Genomic DNA, 18,877 nt, shown 5'->3' with positions numbered 1-18,877 from the left:
TTCTATTTCTGGGAAGCTTGATAGACCTTGACCAAAAAACCATCTGGACTCCAAGTTTTTCTCTAGTTTTGTATTTTGGTGGGCTGTCTTAACTATTTATTCATGTTTTAAAAGTAAGTCTATGTTTTCTATTTCTAGTAAGTCAATTTTGATAAGATGTATTATTCTAGGAAATTGCCCAATTTATATATTTTTTTAAGATTTCTGGCACAGTATTATCTTGTTATTTGTTCAATTTTTACTTGTAGTCATGTTCTTTTTCATTACAGATGTTTTTGTGTTTTCTCCTCTCTCCTTGTAATCAGTTTTACCAGAGCTGTATTGTATTTGTGTTTTCAAAAAGCCAGTATTTGGTTTTATAGAGTATATCCAGATAACTTCTTTTTTTTTCTTTTTCAGTAATTTCTACATTTAAAAAAATTATTTTTCTCCATCTGCCTTCTTTGGGTTAACTCAGTTTGGTTTTTCTAACCTCTTCAGTTGGAATCTTATCTCGGATTTTTTTGTTCTTTTTTAATAGAAGCATTTCAAAATACAAACTTCCCTCAACATACTCCTTCTTTAGCTGCATTACTTTCCCTCACCATTAGTATCAATCTAATCCATCAGCAAATCTTGATTTTCTTTCCAAAATGCATCTCGCATCTACCCACTTTGCCCTATCTTCTTGTAAAGATGACAGAGACTGATCACTGTATCAGTCCTCTACATGTCTCTACAGCCCTATGACCTCTATATCCAAGTGCCCACTGAACATCCTTATATATTCTACAACATGTCCAAAACTGAACTAATCTGCATTCCTGCCTAATCTGACTCTTCCTCCTGTATTCCCCATCTCAATCTAGAACTTTGGAAAACATCCTAGACTACTTCTGCCCCATATCCAAGTAACTACTAAGTGCTAAAGATTCTATTTTTTTAAATAAATTTATTTATTTATATTTTTTATTTTTGTCTGCATTGGGTCTTCGTTGCTGTGCGTGGGCTTTCTCTAGTTGCAGCGAGCAGGGGCTACTCTTTGTTGTGGTGCGTGGGCTTCTCATTGCCGTGGCTTCTCTTGTTGTGGAGCATGGGATCTAGGTGCATGGACTTCAGTAGATGTGGCTCGCAGGCTCTACAGCACAGGCTCAGTAGTTGTGGCACACGGGTTTAGTTGCTCTATGGCATATGGGATCTTCCCAGACCAGGGCTCGAACCCGTGTCCCCTGCATTGGCAGGCGGATTCTTAGCCACTGCGCCACCAGGGTAGTCCAAGATTCTATTTCTTTAACATCGCTTACTTCTGACTCTTCCATTCCACACTCCTGTGCTACTCCCCTTAGTTCAGGCCCTCATCATCTTCTTGTGCAACTATCGCTAAGAGTCTCAATTGGATCTTCCTGCTATCAGTCAAATAATCCATCTTCACATGCTGTCAAGAGTGATTTTTCCAAATGCAAATCTAATCACGTTACTGCTTAACTAGCTCAGAGCTCCAAATGACCTAGGGATAAAGTCCAAGCTCCTTGCAATGGCAGTCCACCACAAACTAGGTCTTGTCTACTTCTCAATGGTTTGACTAACTGCTTGCAATTCCCAGAACATATTAGACAATATTACAGCTTCAGGCCTTTGAGTCCACTGGTCCTCCTGACCATCACGAACCACATCTTACTACTTCAACTCCCCTCTTTCAAGGCTCAGCTGAAGGGTTACCTACTCTATGAAACTTTTCCCTCCCCCACCAGCCCCTCAGGGAGAAGTGACCACTTTCACTTTTATGCCCCCACTATACTCCAAACATTTCTCACACAGAATGAAACACCTTACTGCAGCTGCCTGTGTATACATCTATCTTCCCAACCAAGCTGTAAGCCTCTCAAGGGCAGGTATATCTTATCGTCTCTATATTATCAATATCTAGACACAAAATAGGTGATTTAAAAATGCAAGTTCATTAAATGAATGAATCAATGAATCCAGACTTAAACTAAAAAATAATCTAGAAAGCAATTTCAGCAAGGATTGCAGGATACAAGGCTAATATACAAAAGCCAACTGCTTTCCTATATACTAGCAAGGAACAAGTTGAATTTGAAACTAAAAACACAATATCATTTATATTAGCACTTCCCCCATAAAATACTTAAGTATAAATCTAACAAATGTGTACAAGATCTATATGAGGAAAACTACAAAACTCTCATGAACAAAATCAAAGAACTAAATGGAGAAATACTTCATGTTCATGGATACAACAACCCAACATGTCAAGATGTTAGTTCCTCCCAACTTGCCCTACAAGTTCAACACAATCCCAATCAAAATCCCAGCACGTTATTTTGTGGATATCAACAAACTTCTTCTTAAGTTTATACGGAGAGATAAAAGAACCAGAATAGTCAATACTGAAGAAGAACGAAGTGGGAGGAATGACTGTATTTGACATCAAGACTTACTATAAAGCTACAATAATCAAGACAGTGTGGTTTTGACTGGCAAAAGAACAGACATATACATCAAAGAAACAGAATAGAGAGCCCAGAAATAGACCAACATAAATATAGTCAGGTGATCTTTGACAAAGAAGCAAAAGACAAGTCTTTCAACAAATGGTGCTGGAACAACTGGACATCCACATGCAAAAAAATAAATCTAGACACAGACCTTACACTCTCAAAAAAGAACTCAAAATGGATCACAGACCTGACTGTAAAATGCAAAACTATAAAACTCCTAGAAGGTAATATTGGAGAAAACCTTGAGTTCGGTGATGACTTTTTAGATGAGGTCACCAAAGGCACCATCCATGAAAGAAGGAAGTGGTAAGCTGGACTTCATTAAAATTAAGAATTTCTGCTCTACAAAAGACACAGTTAAGAGAATGAGAAAATAAGCACAGACTGGGAGCAAATATCTGCAAAAGACATCTGATAAAGGACTGTTCTCCAAAACATACAAAGAACTATTAAAACTCAACAATAAGAAAATAAATAACACATTTTAAAAATTAGCCAAAGAGCTTTAACAGACACTTAAACAAAGAAGATTTTCAGATGGCAAATAAGCATATGAAAAGATGCTCCCAAATCATATGTCATCGGGAAATGCAAATTAAAACAAGATACCATGACACACTTATTAGAAAGGCCAAAACCCAGCACACTGACAATACCAAACACTGGCAAGGATGTTGAGCAAAAGGAACTCTCTATTCATTAAATAGGATTCAAATAACAAATGCTGGCAAGGATGGGAACTTCCCTGGTAGTCCAGTGGTTAAGAATCCGCCTTCCAATGTAGGGGATGCGGGTCTGATCCCTAGACGGGGAAGATCCCACATGTCGCGGGGCAACCAAGCCCGCGCGCTCTAGAGCCGGCACGCCACGACCAGAGAGCCTGCGTGCCACAACTACTGAGCTCACGCGCTCTGGAGCCTGTGTGCCACAACTAGAGAGAAGCCCATGCACCACAGCAAAGAGCCAACACGCCACAGTGAAAGATCCCACGTGCCACAACTAAGACCCGATGTAGCCAAATAAATAAATAAGAATAAAAAAAAATGCTGACAAGGATGTGGAAAAAACTGAACCCTAGTACACTGTTGGTGGGAATGTGTAAATTGGTGTAGTCACTATGGAAAACAGTATGGAAGTTCCTCAAAAAACAAAATAGAACTACCAATATGATCTAGCAATTCCACTTCTGGTATATATCTGAAGAAAATGAAAACAATAATTCAAAAAAATACATGCAACCCAATGTTCATATTAGCACTATTTACAATAGCCAGGACATGGAAGCAACATGTGTCCTAAATTTCTATCAACAGATGAACGAATAAAGAAGATATTCCATATATACAATGGAATATTACTCAGCCATAAAAAAAAGAATGAATCTTGCCACTTGCAACAACATGGATGGACCTGGAAGGTATTATGCTTAGTGAAATAGACAGAGAAAGACAAATACTGTATGTTATCACTTATATGTGGAACCTGAAAAATGAAGCAAGCAAATATAACAAAACAGAAACAGACTCACAGATATAGTGAACAAACTAGTGGTTACCAGTGGGGAGAGGGAAGGGGGGGCGGGGCAAGATAGCAGTAGGGGGTTAAGAGGTACAAACCACTATGTATAAACAAGCTACAAAGATGTAACGTACAGCACAGGGGATACAGCCAATATTTTATAAGAACTTTAAATGGAGTATAATCTATAAAGTACTGAATCACTATGTTGTACACCTGAAACTAATATTGTATATCGACTATACTTCAATTAAAAAATAAAATAAAAAAGATTAATAGGCTTCAGAAACAAAAACATCAACAGTAAATTACAGTTCCATTTATTAAGAAAGACAACAAAATCTGAATCATATATAAAATAAATAGGAACTATTCACCAAATGGAACTACAATTATGAAACATTTAGAAAAGCAAAAAAATCTGAATTAAATTCCCTTCTAGATAAAACTAATGGTCGTTAAAACCATGTCACACTAGAATTTAAACATATATATACATATATATATCTCAACATAAATACCCACAAATTAGCAAGCAATGTCAACATAAGCCAATTTAATTAGAGAAAGTTCTAGAGGTGGCCAATTGCATTTACTCAAAAAGTAAAAGCATTTTTGTTTTTTTAGTAAAACTATTAAAAGTCCAAATATTTCATAAACTTAAAATTCCTTTCCACCATTTACAAGTGTTTTCAAATATGAAATTAACAAGGGCTAAACAAATGTTATTTCCCCTGCAAAGAATTACAAGAAAATTTCTGTAATCTTCTCAACAGTGAATGTCACTTTTAATTAAAAAATAAGTCACGCTCCATGGGGAGAAGAAAAGTGGATGGAGAGAAATCACACTATCCGACCTCCATCCCCTATATTCATTCATCCCAACTCCAATTGGAGACTTTCACCAGGATAAAGATAAGAAACGACCAGGGCTGTGAAGCTGCCTCTCTGGAAAGTCTAGGGATTTAAGGTACACAGAACACGGCCAAAAGCCAATTTCACACGTGTGTGAGAGCACACGACTGAAGTCCATCGACTCAGTACCTAGAGCTCCGAGACTAGTTCAATGACAACATTAAACATCAGGTTGCAATTCAAGTAAGCAAAAGGCAGTACTAAGATTATCCTAGAGTTAATTCAAGCAACCCACAAGTTAGGAGATCCTAAAAAGGGGAGGGGAGGCTATTACAAACTTTCTAGAGACCAACCTGGCCATACATACCAAGAGCACTAACACTTAGCGCACTCTTACTTCTGTGATTCTGCCTCTAAAAAGTTCACCTGAGAAGACACCCACTGCTGAAAACAAAGACTTAACTACTAAGATAGTTATCTCAGGAGTGTATAAAATAGTAAAAACTGGAAAACTAGATATCCAACAATAGTAGGGAAATGGTTCAAGTATAATATATCATCAGTAGGAAAACTATGTAGCTGTTAAAAAACACAGGACCTAAAATATACAAAATGAGGCTATTTCAGGTTTTTAATGTATGAGAGCTACACAAGCACTCACATGGCAAAAAAATACATAACGTACCTTCAAATGTAAACAGGGATGGTTATCTCTAGCTGGTGAGATTACATATGTCTTTTCTTTTTTTAACGTTTCCATCATGAATATGTATTTCCTCTGCAGTAATTTCTAACAATAAAATTTATAAATAATCTTCCATTGATCCTGCTGGCCTTGTGGCCCAAATAAAACTTCATTAAATCTTAATTCCATTCATTTTCTTCATTAATAAAGACAATATACAGGGAAAAAAAAAAAGAGTGATTTCTTAAACCCACCTAGAAAAAAAACAAAACAAAACAGGACAGTCCTTTAATACGTCCTGGTGCTAAAGAAAGGCAAAGCTTAACTTGCAGTGATTTGTACTTGGATCTGTGAGAAACCAAAAATAAAATGAGAAAGAACACTGACTAGACTCCTCCAGATAACCCAGCGCTGCACGCTCCCGGGTCAGGAGGTGCACACAGCTTCTCCAGACAAGTGCAGGTGCCCCCATTAGGGCAGAGGTTGCGAGGGTGTGGGGGTAACCACGAGCCAAAAGGGTGCCCAGGACGGGGAGGGGTCCTGCAAGGCAGCGGAGAAGAGTTTCAAGAAGGAAGAGGTATCAGCCAAATATTGCTGGGAAGTGACCAAGTGTGAGGAGTACAAAGAAAGGGTCTCTAGGCCCCTCTGTGCTATAAAAAGTACTCAGGTGAACCTGTGCTTGCCTAATCACAGTTCTCCACCTGGCAAGATCACCGGTGGCCTCCGAAACCTCACTCTGGCAGGGGGCGGAAGTCAGACAGTAAGGAGATGATAACAGGGAAGGGGAAACAGAGGCAACAGCGGAACATCACTGGTTCAAATGCGAGGCAGGAGGGACAGTGGGGTCACGAGAAGTGAGGAAACAAACATATCTGTAAGCAGAAAAGAAGCCAGTAAAAGAGGAAGGCCTCCCAAGGGACCAGTGAAGGCAGAAATGTATAATTTTGCAACTTGATTATAATATTTTATTAGAAAGGAAGTAAATTAACATTCATTATGCCAGATACATGAGTCCTTCGTGTGTCTCTCTCCAGAGCCCACAAACTTTAAAGTGTACCACATGGTGACCTGTCTAAGTTTAAAACTAGAATCTCTGGACAGGATGGGGATTCCACATTCCCAGATGATATTTCCTAAATAGTTCCTAACTTATTTTAAGATACACTAAACCACTACTTGTGACCCAGATGAAAAAGTTCACTTCACATGAACAACAAAACCACCATTCATCTTATTAAACTGGATTTTCCACCTTAGGCTAAATGAGAAATTCCTTAAAGCTCTCCTATAAAGTCATGCCCTTTTCAAAGTTCTGAAGAGACTAGGAGTCAGAGAAGTGGTAGAAGAACACCACAGGGGGACCGAGAGGGGAGGATGAGAGAGGCAAGCTTCCTCTAATACCCACTGCAGGAAATACACTGGTCTTGTGCTAAGAGAGAATAGCAGGAACTCACCTTGATGTGGGAGAGGCCCATTTTGAATGTAAGAATTAAAGTAGCATTTCTCAAATGTCCTGTGATGTTTGAGATATTCAAAGGGCTTTAAGGCTGGGACTGTAAACTCTGAGCCTAATAAAGAACGTTAATGGATGCGATGCCGGATTATCCAAGACTCAGCAGAGATGAGGACACGGGCTGGTATCAGAGAGACCCTGGGCGATCTCAACACCCAACTATCCAGCACTGAGGAGAAACCACCCTCCCTCCCCCACCACACAGCGAATGTAGATGGAAAAGACCCTCAAAGAGGCAAATGCGGAGCAACAAAGTCGAAAGAGAACTTCAAGTCTCCACTAAGGTCGCAATGCTAAAGCCAAAGTATGGGTCACACCGAGGGCCACACCACCTTCTGGCTTCCGGGACCTCACTCTCCTGGCCACCCTCTCACTTGTCTGGCCACATTTCCTTCTCACTATTCTTCAAAAGTTGGGGCTCCCCGTGGGCTCCGGCTGGGCCTCTGCTCAAGGTGGACACACTCATTCTCAGCTTCCTGTCAATTTCACCTACCCCCTCACTCCAGATGGAAACATCTACCTACCCAACACTCCACGCAGATGACCCACAGGCTCCTGAACCATCAAGGCCAAAACTCATCCAATATCCCCAAATCAGCTCCTCCTTATAAAAAAAAACAGAGCTTTCTACCCAGGGACGCCTGGCACCCATTCTGGACTCTCTCTCCTACAACTGAACAGTTACCCATCACCAGCCCTGTCACGCCCATCGCTGCAGTGTCTCTCAACAGCAGCTTTTGCTCCAGCCCACGGCCTCCTTCAGCCAAACTGAACCCCAAATGTGTCCTGCTCCCATGCCCTCTCATCTCCGTGACACCGTTTCTGCACCCTCCTACCTCGGGCAGGGCCTGGCACCGGGAAGGTGCTTACCAGTAATGTCTTACATTACCGCCCACTTTTGTGAACGAGGCACGCTGTTCTAAGAGTTCTGCACATGTTTCATATGGTCCTCACAACATCTGCATTTTAGAGATGAGCAAATTCAGGCATAAGGAAGTTACCTAAGCTGCCCAAGGTCCTAAGCGAACCTGGATTCAAATGCAGTTGGCCTCCAGAGCCCGTGCATTAACCACTAAGTGCTCTACTGCCTCCCAGTAAACGTTATTAGTCTAAATAAAGAGTCGACCCCATCAAATGAGATAAACACTGAAAAGCATCCATACAATTTTGTAATTAAAATATCAATAGTGATGTAAGCAGAAACCTCTCTCATTAGGGGCTAAGAAAAGAGTATCATTTTTAATAGCCACCATTTAAAATGTGCTGTGGGCCAGGCCCCATGCCAAGTGCTTTACATACGTCATATGTTCTAATCCTCACAACACTAAGTAGATATTACTATCCTCATTTTACCGAAGAGGAAACTGAGTCAAAAGAGGTTAAGTAATTTATACAAGGTTATACTACAAAAACGTGGCAGTAAGTAATTAAGACTCTGACTTAATTCATCTGACCCCAAGCTGGGCCATCAATCACAATACCAGGACTGATAAGTAGGTTTCAAGTCCAATGCCAGACAGGAAAAAAGATTCACATGCCATGGACAGTGTATTTTAGTCACCGACTTCAATAGAAGCACAACTAAAATGGATTTTTCTGAGGTTACCTTATTTCCCATCTCTTCAGTAAGGCAACTCCCACCTCAGCACCCTCATCAGGGTATAAAGCAAAGACAAGTGGAATCTCCTGCCAATGGTTTCTTGTTTGTTAATCGAATACAACTCACAGTGCAGAGAGACTTTCAAAAACTTGTTTCACTCAACAAGTTTAAATGATCAGAAGAGAAATTATGACAGAAAGCATAAAGTTTTAGTTGCTAAACGTGCATTTTAGGCAACATCGGTACTCAAAGACGAGAGGAAAAGGAACAACATGGGCAGATAATAATTTCACGGACTCATTTCCATGAAATTTGGACTTATTTCCAAAATTCAGACTTTGGCTGTATTTCTACTCACTTACAACTAATTAATACATCGCTCCATTTTCAAAATCATGATATAAAATCGCGGGAACTTCCAACATGCTCCCTCTCTCCTTTTAACAAATAAGTTCATCTTAGTCCCGAAATTGAAAGAAATTTATCTCTTTTTTGTTAATTTTTTTTAAATTGCTGACCTACTTAAAAACCAAATTAAAAGTATCCCCATATTAAGATGTAATGATCTGGGGTTTAATTAACAGATACTTAAGAAAACAAATCATGAGTGATGACAAGATTAAACGAACACTAAAAGCTCAATATGAAACTATAACATCCAAACTCAGTGTAAAGACTGGGAGATGTTCTGAAAACAGCATTTTTAAACAAACAGCACAAAAGTCCAAATGACAGATGACAGCGCTTTGCAAACTATCATCACCAAACATTGTTCTATAGTCCCCAGGACTACACTTAGGTATATAATTATACACAGAACGAGCTGTAGACCTCTGGTCAAATTTATTTTCTGTATGGAAAAGATAATTTAAGGATTTCTATGTTTATCAGAAGAACTCCACGGAAATTCCATTTGCTAAAAACCCCATCTTTCCTCCATTTCTTTTTTCATTTTAATTGGAATGTCGTGGTGAAAAAAAATTTTTAATTCTAAAGCCCTCTTACATGGCAATATTATTTGACAAAAACATTCCATAGATCTGCCATGCCTATTAGGACCACCCTTTCTCAGACATTTGTCTATAACAAGGAGGAGACAGAGCAGTGGGTAGAGAGGGAAGAAGAGTCAAAAAGAAGCATGGAAAAGTTAACACGGTCCTGAGCACGTTTAGAGAAAAGCTAGAGTTGAGGCCAGTGTGGTCCTAGGACTAATCATAATGTTCCAGGGTGATTACATGGCATCCCGTTTTAACAGCTTCAAAGGTTCTTCAACAACTGAGTAATAGAAACAAACAGCATCTCCGTGAAGCGAACTAGATGTCATTAAAAACCCTCAGGAGACGGCTAAGAGCCTGCCATTTGACACTTGGCTGCAGCCAGAGTAGCAGAGATGGTACTAGAGCTGCGCTCCTGCACACTAAACACAGGCACTGAAACAAATTGCACACAGCAAATTTAATTTCCTGATTGTTAACACCAGACAGGAATTACAATCAGCCTCTTTTTCATTGTCTTTAAAGTAAGTTAAGCACTGCTTTGTGTCATTGGCTGTTTAACAGAACAAGACAAACTCACCAAATGAAAACAATTCTCTAGAACCCAGAAATCCACCAGAAGCCAGATTAGGTAGCACGTGTTTTCTGTCTTAGAAAAGCACTTAACCCTTAACCAGCTGCCTCTGTCAATACTTCCAGGCATCTACTGCCCAGTTCCTAAGTGCCCTTCCACCAACTGGCCCGAGCTTTTTCACTTCCCAGCTAATTCTGAATGACCCAAATCCTCCCAATCCTTCGAGGTCCACCTCAAAAGTTACTTCCTTTATGAAGCCTTTTCTGATCCTAATCAGAAGAAAATCCTTAATAGCTGGTACCTCCATATGACACTTAAGTCCTGCCACATCTTACAGCCTACTGCCTTCTCTAATTAAGTTCCCTGCGGGCAGAAACTGTATTTGCACTTACGTGTGTCTCACTTCCCTGCAGTAGCTACAGCTATGGCCCCAAAAAGCAGGTGCGCTCAATCAGCATCTGTGACCTTAGTACCCAGAGGCCAGTGGCAGCCATGATTCCAGTCCATCTCAATTAGGTCACAGAAATTCTTCCCGGACCTTTACTAGTAAGTCAACCCACTGCCTCCTTACTCCCAGAGAGTAAATAGGCTTGGAGTCATGAAGTATGACTGCACAACAGGTCCATATCCTTTGAGAATCCTGAAATGAAATGAGGGAGCAGGAAGGTGCGCACACCAGCAAGCACTGATGGAGCATTCATCTACACGTGGGATACAAATGCTCAGATTCCAAGCTGACCAAAACGAGGGCTATAGGGACAAACCAACAGTCATCACCAACCCTGGAGTTCTGCCTCCCGCCACCTCCCAGAGCGGGCTCACCTGACACAGGAAAGTAGCAATTCAGTAGCTTTCCTGCTTTCAAGCAGACCGCAAAGAAGCTCATCATTCAACACTCTGCCAAGGCTGTCATCTGCTAGTTGAGAATTAAACTACAGACGTCGGATTTTTCAACAAAGGCCCCCTCACCAGCTGTCCACCGGTTATGGTGTTTGCACAATTCAAAACAGCACAACAGGCGTAGATTTATTCCGGGTGGTGCCTATCAAGGGAAGTACAACTACGTGCCGCTACATTATCTTGACGCCACACAATTTAGTTTATTAAAATATGAGTGAAGATGATAATCCACCCCACCTCTGGAAACTTAGCAAGCTTGACACAAAAAATACCACTATTTCATTTCAAGTGTCGGCACATACGCAAGTCTCTCCCTCCCATCTTCTTTCTGAGATATGTATCCTTTGCAAACGGAGGAGTAACGCAAACACAACCCAAACTCAAAAACGGCAAACTACCAACACGTTCCCAGTGCCAAACCCAAATTATCCAGGCCTCTGCTCCAGACGTGAGAAGCCCCACCATCTTGAGGGCGGCCAGGGAACTCCGGCTCCGGGGACGCGAGTGGACAAACACCAGTGGCGGGCGACCAGGCCGAGGCCACAGAGCAGGCCAGACCCGGGCCAACTCCCACCGGCGGCTGGGGCAGGGGCTGGAGCCCGAGACGTGAGGAAGAAACCCGGCCAGCTCGTCCCCTCCCGGCCACGGGTCAGCCGCGGCCGAGCCCCAACCCCGGGCCGCCCGCCCCGGCTCACCCCGCCCCGGTGGGCAGCGGCGCGCCCCGGGCCCGGCCGGGCCAGCTGCTCGCCGGACGCCCGCGGCCGCTCGGAGCTCACTCGCGGCGGCGCGCGGCGGGCCCGGGGCCGCTCGGTACCATCCTCCCCGCCGCGCCGGGGGCAGCGTCCGGCTCCACGGGGCCGACGCGAAGACCAGAAGCCAGTCGGGCTCGCGCCGCCGCGACACGGGTTGGTGTCCGGGTCCGGCAGTCGTAGTTTCCGGGTAGAAAAAAACACCACCGCCAACGCCACCTTAACCCCCGACACCTGGCGTCCGACGGCGGCGCGGCCGGGACAAGACTCCTCAGTCGCGGGTGGCGGAGACCACGCCTCCTGGCTGGGTCACGTGAGGGGGCTTGCGCGTGAGTACGAGGGCTGCGTGCGTGCGGGCGTTGAGAGCGGGACGTCGTTTTGTGTGTCTTTGTGAGTGGGATGTTGTGAGAGTGTGCGTGCGTGGTGCACGTTTGTGGATGTGTGTGTCAGTGTGTATCATGTACAAAGCCGTGGCTGGTGCACATACGTGGATCTCTGAATCTGTGCGCGAGTTTAGTGTCTGGTGTGAGTGCAAGATGTGTGCGTGTGTGTCTGTGTGTTTCTCTGCTCCTGTATTAATCACTGCTGATGAAAGTATCGCTTGGTACAATCAAAATTATGAAATAATTTTGTAAAATGATTTAAAATAATTTTGTAAAATAAATTTGGCATTGTCCAGTAAACTTGAAGATACACATCATCTCTGGAGAATATGTGTGACCCTGGAGAAACACTTGCGTATATGCACAAGTAAACCAAATAATGTTGATAGCGTCACTATTTGTACACACGAAGAACTGAGGGGAAAAAAAAACGCCCATACAGTCAAATGTAAACCTAGACTTAGGTATATTCATAAATAATCAAATACAAAAGAGCTGTGAAAATAACTGAAAACAGCTGACACACAAGGGGGCGCAACCTCAGGGAGCAAATCAAAAAAGGATTCATTGCAGCATAATTCCATTATATAAAATTCCAAAACATGCTAATCTCATGGACATATTGTTTAGAGATGCATACATAATTGGTAGAACTCTGACAAGCACCATGAGAAAAGATGCACAAACTTCATGTTAAGTGTTAAAATGATGGAATTGGGGAGGGGCACACAGGGCACTTCAAAGGTAAGGGAAATGTTCCCTATCTTAAAAAGTCTCATGGGTACACAGCTATTTAATGAATTTAAGTTACTGTTTATATTTTATGTGTAAGTTAAAATTTTAATTTTGTATCTACTAGATAGCTAAGAAAAACAAAAAACGGGGAGGAGGGATAAATTGGGAGATTGGGATCGACATATACACACTACTATATATAAAACAGGGGCTTCCCTGGTGGCGCAGTCGTTGAGAGTCCACCTGCCAATGCAGGTGACACGGGTTCGTGCCCCGGTCCGGGAAGATCCCACATGCCGCAGAGCGGCTAGGCCCATGAGCCATGGCCGCTGAGCCTGCGGATCTGGAGCCTGTGCTCCACAATGGGAGAGGCCACAGTCTCTCTCCCTCTCTCTCTCTCTCTCTCTCTCTCTCTCTCTCTCTCTCTCTCTCTCTCTCTCTCTCTCTCTCTCTATATATATATATATATATATATATACTAGGCTTTACGGGCCGTGGGGTCTCTCTTGTAACTGTTCATCTCTGCCATGCAGCATGAAAGCAACAGAATGAATGGGAGTGGCTGTGTTCTAATAAAACTTTATTTACAAAAGCAGGTGGTGGGCCAGATTTGGCTGCCGGCCATATTTTCTGACCCCTGCTTTAGGCTGTGAGAAACTCAAGGCTGCATCCCATGGTCGACTGGAAATTTATGGTTGAAAGTGACAAATTCTCTTAAAACATGAATCAAATATTACAGCTTGAAATGCTGTAATCCTAATTGCCTAATAACTAAGAACCTTCAGCCATGTCCCACTTAAAAAATTCTCTCCTCTTCAACTTTTCTCTAATAAAAACTCTTCAAATCTCATTATCTTCCTGAAGCCCAAGGTCTAAAGCTCCAATGCCTACCATCCTCTCCCTTCTCAGTTCTCTGGGGAGAGTTGGTATAAAACGGTGCTTTGAAGTGGGAACTCTGCGGGTGTAAAACGGGGTGGCTGCTATGAAAAACAGTATGGTGGTTCCAAAGAATTAAAAAGAGACCCACCATGTAATCCAGCACTTCTGGGTATACATATTAAAAAAATAGAATCAGGATACTGAAGAGATATCTGCACTGCCGTGTTCACTGCAGTACTATTCACAATCGCTGAGATGTGGAAACAACCTAAATGTCCACCGACAAATGAATGAATAAAGAAAATGTGTATACAAACGATGGAATGCTACTCAGCCTTAAAAAAAATAAGGAAATTCTGTGCAAGCTATTATATATAAAACAGATAAACTACAAGGTCCTACTATATAGCCCGAGGAACTATATTCAATATCCTGTGATAAACCATAATGGAAAAGAATATGAAAAAGAATGTATATATATATATATATGTATGTATGTATTACTGAATCGCTTTGCTGTATAGTAGAAATTAACACAACACTGTAAATCAACTATACTTCAATAAAATAAATTAAAAATTAAAAAATATTTTTTTTAAAAAAGGGAAGTTCTGCAATATGGGACATGGATGGACCTTAAGGACATTATGCTAAATGAAATAAGCCAGACACAAAAAGACATGTACTGCCTGATTCCACCTCCAGGTGGTACCTAAAAGAGCCAAATTCATAAAATCGAAGATGGGAAACGGAGGTTACCAGGGGCTGGGGAAACGGGAGATAGGGAGTTATTCATCAATAGGCGTAAGGTTTCAGTTAAGCAAGATGAAGAATAAGCTCCAGAGATCTGCTGTGCAACACTACCTAGAGTCAACAATCACGTACAAAATTTAACAAAAAATTGTTCGGAGGATAAATCTCACGTTGAAAGGATAGATCTCACGTTAAGTGTTGTTACCACAATAAAAAGTAAAAAAATAAAATAAAATAAAATAAAAAGAGTGGGGCTTTGGAGCTAGAGGCCTGGATTTGAATCCTGGCTTCCCACTTCAGCTCTGTGATCTCGGGCAAGACACATCTCTGGGCATCAGCTTCCTTTTCGTGTCTCAGGGTAATAGTAATACTTCCCCGCAGGGTACCTGAGAAGATTAAATGTATTGTTCTAGGTGAAGCACTTAGCACAGTGCCTAGCACCGTATTAAGCACTAATTAAGGCTACCTATTATTATTCCCGCTAGACTAGGTTTATTAGACACATTCAAGAAGTAATACATTTTACAGGCTTGCTTAAGGGTACCTTGTACGTAACAGCTGAATACATGTGAGGTGCTATAATTACTCCACTGGGCAGTTAAATCCACATTTAAAAGTGCTTTGTCACTTTTGGTGTATCTTACACTCATTTAAGTCTTGAGCTATTTGACTTTTCATATTTTTACAGCTTCCTATTTCTACTGGGTTGTAAATAGGCTGAAGGCAAAGTCCAGGACATGTGCCTTTTTACAGTCCCACCAGCACTGTTCTATATATGTAGCCTGGACTCCACCTATATTTAGGGCAGAGAATTAATACGGTTTAAAGGAAGACCCTTCCACAGACTACCTCGTCCAGCCCCCTGCTGACTGGTTCACTTAAACACACAGAAAGGGCTCATTTCAGAATGAGTCACTCTTATTTACAAAGTACTAAGCGAAAGTTTCCACTTGAAATAGTGACCGTGTGCATCACCCCCTCACTTTCCAAATCAGGAGAAAATGACCAGACTCCTCCTGCATCCCGCCTGTCCACCACCCAGAGCAGATGCCACCAGAATTTCAGGTTATTTCTGACGACAGACTCTTCTTAGTGCTTAGAGGAGATTCCTCTATATTTAAGAATGCTTACCAGTCTTCTGGCTGCCACTCCAAATCCAAGAAACTAGATTTCTTTCAGCTTCATTGACTTTTTATTAAGGGAACAAGCAGTTTTCTTCTGGCAGGGAAACCATGCAGCAGGTGCGTACTTCTGTAGAGGAAATTTAAACCAGATACCTATCCCTGCACACAACTCATTATTCTTTTAAAGAGGGGCAGGCCTCAGAACCTTCCAAGAGGGTGATTCCACCCCTAGAGGTGGCATTCTGTATTGGCAACCACCAAGAGGTTGCCTGGGAAACCCTGTTCAGAGACAGCTGTGTCACTTTTAAAACAAACTTCTCCCTTTAAGAGCTAATGTGTATTATTACAATTCTGTGTCATGCAGTGGTTTGGAGCTTTTGTTTTTATACTATGAGAATAATTTTTTCCTGTTTTCTGATGACTAAACAACCATGGTATTGTATAAAGTTAGGAAAACTTAGAAAACATTAAAAAGGAAAATTAAAACCATCTGTAATCCCCTAACCCAATGGTAACTACTGATGAGATTTTACTGTATTTCTTTTTTATCTCTAGCATTGCTTGGGATTTTAAAACAAATTTGGAACTATGCTTAATATTATGCAAGGATAGCTATCTTCATACTTATTCTTTAATTAAAACATTCCCCTCTACACACTTTAAACACTGAATATTTTAACTTCTGTACTTAATATTTTTATATAAATTTTTGTTTTTTAATTATTTTCTTAGCATAGCTTTATAGAAATAGGATTATTGTGCCAGAAAAGTAAAAAGATTTTTAAGGCTCTTGACACGCAGCCCTGATCTGCTCTCGGCAAATGTTATAATTTGTGCTTTCATCAATGCGGTACATTTCTCTGGACATTCATAGTCATAAAATGCTATATTTTCCATAAGATGTTCACCTTTGCCGATTTGACAAGAAAAACATTAATTCTGTTATTGAATTATTTTCTATTTCTTTGATTATTAATGAGGTTGAATATTTTTCATCTGTTGTCCATTTTTAAGTCTAAATGGTGAATTGTTCATGTCCTTTGTTGTATTTTTAAATGTTTGAATTTTCTTACATTTTCTTGTTTGAAAAAGTACTTAATTTTTTTTTCATATTTGTATTGGTAATTTGTCTTTCTTTTTCTCCCCCAGCTTCATGGTGATATAATTGACATATCACATTGTGTAAGTTTAAGGTGTACAACATGATGATTTGATACAATATGAATATTGTGAAATGATTTGATACAATATGAATATTGTGAAATATGTGGTATGTCTGGCTTCTTTCCCTCACCATAATGTTTCCAAAGTTTATCAATGCTGTAGAATGTATTAGTATTTCATTCTTTTTTATGGCCAAATAGTATTCCATTGAATGGATATACCATTTTTGTTTATCCATTCATCACCTGATGGGCATTTAGCATTTTTCTACATGATTTTAGATTTTAAAAATTAAACTTTTTATTTTGAGATCATCACTGATTCACACGTAGGAGTAAGAAATAATAGATCCCTCCAATGGTAACGTCTTGCATAACTATGGTACAATACCACAACCAGGAAATTTACACTGCAACAATACACTGGTTTTTTACAGATTTCACCAGTTTTGCCTAATATTGTGGTTTAGCTCTAGGCAATTTTATCACATGTGTACATTTGTGTAATCACCCCTGCAGACAAGACACAGATCGATTCCACACCAAAGAATCCATTGTGCTGCTCTCTTATAACATTCAGCTAGCTCCCTTCTCACCCTATTCTGAATCCCTGTAAACCACTAATCTGTTCCCCATCTCTATAACTGTCATTTTAAATTATATATTTTAAAAATTATATGTGTAAATTGACTCATACAATATGTAACCCTCTGAGATTGTTTTTTTTTTTTTCCACTCAGTATATATCCTTTGAGATCCATCCAAGGAGTTTTATCGGTAGTTCATTCTTTTTATTACTGAATAGTGTTCCATTGTATGAATGTACCACACTTTGTTTAATCATTCATCTGTTGAAGGATATTTGGATTGTTTCCAGTTTGGAGTTAACATGAATAAAGGCGCGATGAGCATTTGTGTATATGCCTTTGTGTGAATGTAAGTTTTCACTTCTCTGGGATAAAAGTCCAACAATGCAGCTGGTGGGTTGTATGATAATTACATGTTTGGTTTACAAGAAGTTAACTATTTTCCAGAGTAGTTTTACCATATTAGATTTCCATCAGGATTGTATGAGTGATTCACTTTCTCCACATCACTGTCAGCATCTCCTTCTAGGCACCATGGTTTCTGATGAGAAATCCAATGTCATGCAAGTCATTGCTCCGTTATAGGTAATGTGTCCTTTCTAACTACTTTTAAGATTTGTTTGCCTTTAATTTGGAGAAGTTTGTGATGTGTCTTTGCATGGATTTCTTTGGGTTATCTTGTTTGTGGCTCACTCAGCTTCTTGAATCTATAGGTTTATGCCTTTGGCCAAATTTGGTAAACTTTCAGACACTTTAATATTTTTTTAGCCATAGACTTTTTCTTCTCTCCTTCTGGGACTCCGATGACAAGAATGCTAGATCTCTCATTATTGTCCCAGAGGCCCCCGAGGCTATCACTTTTTAATTTCAGTCTATTTTGTGTTTAGCAGATTGGGTAATTTCTATTGATCTATCTTCAGTTCACAAATTCATTTCACTGTCATCTCCCTTCTGATATGTAGCCCATCCGTGAGGTTTTGGGTTTTTTTAAAAATTTCAGTTGTTGTAGTTTTCAGTTCTAACATTTCCATTTGTTCTTTTTTTTAAAGACTTTATTTATTTATTTATTTATTTATTTATTTATTTGTGCCGGGTCTTAGTTGAGGCAGGCAGGCCCCTTAGTTGTGGCTCCAGGGCTCTTAGTTGTGGCTTGCTGGCTCTTTAGTTGTGGCACGTGGGCTCCTTAGTTGTGGCATGTGAACTCTTAGTTGCGGCATGCATGTGGGATCTAGTTCCCCGACCAGGGATCTAACTCAGGCCCCCTGTATTGGAAGCGCGGAGTCTTATCCACTGCACCACCAGGGAAGTCCCCTTATTTCTTCCTTGTATCTTTGTTTTGCTGGGACTTTCTCATTTGTTTCTT

General features: G+C 40.7%; 2 protein-coding genes across 5 annotated transcripts in view; both read right to left on the bottom strand.

Annotated features, from left to right (window-relative positions):
* Window positions 1-12,118, bottom strand: part of TMEM248 (transmembrane protein 248) — a 32,337-nt gene extending 20,219 nt beyond the window's left edge. Inside the window, exon 1 of one of the 4 annotated variants that reach the window (XM_033426284.2) lies at window positions 11,837-12,118. Coding sequence is in view for 1 of the 4 variants with exons in the window: in XM_033426283.2 (XP_033282174.1) it covers window positions 5,560-5,637 (78 nt within the window). In the remaining 3 variants the exon portion in view is untranslated. Of the gene's footprint in view, window positions 1-5,559; window positions 5,644-11,063; window positions 11,584-11,836 lie in introns of those variants that run through there. The other 3 variants (XM_012532744.3, XM_033426286.2, XM_033426283.2) reach the window with 3 other exon arrangements.
* LOC101274335 (S-adenosyl-L-methionine-dependent tRNA 4-demethylwyosine synthase TYW1) overlaps window positions 1-18,877 on the bottom strand; it is a 451,923-nt gene that overhangs the window by 295,768 nt on the left and 137,278 nt on the right. The window lies entirely within an intron of this gene.

Source organism: Orcinus orca, chromosome 16 (assembly GCF_937001465.1).
Source record: "Orcinus orca chromosome 16, mOrcOrc1.1, whole genome shotgun sequence".
NCBI classification, from domain to species: Eukaryota; Metazoa; Chordata; class Mammalia; order Artiodactyla; family Delphinidae; genus Orcinus; species Orcinus orca.
The sequence above is the reverse complement of the archived record's forward strand: the minus strand, read 5'-3'. Positions and strand labels throughout refer to the sequence as shown.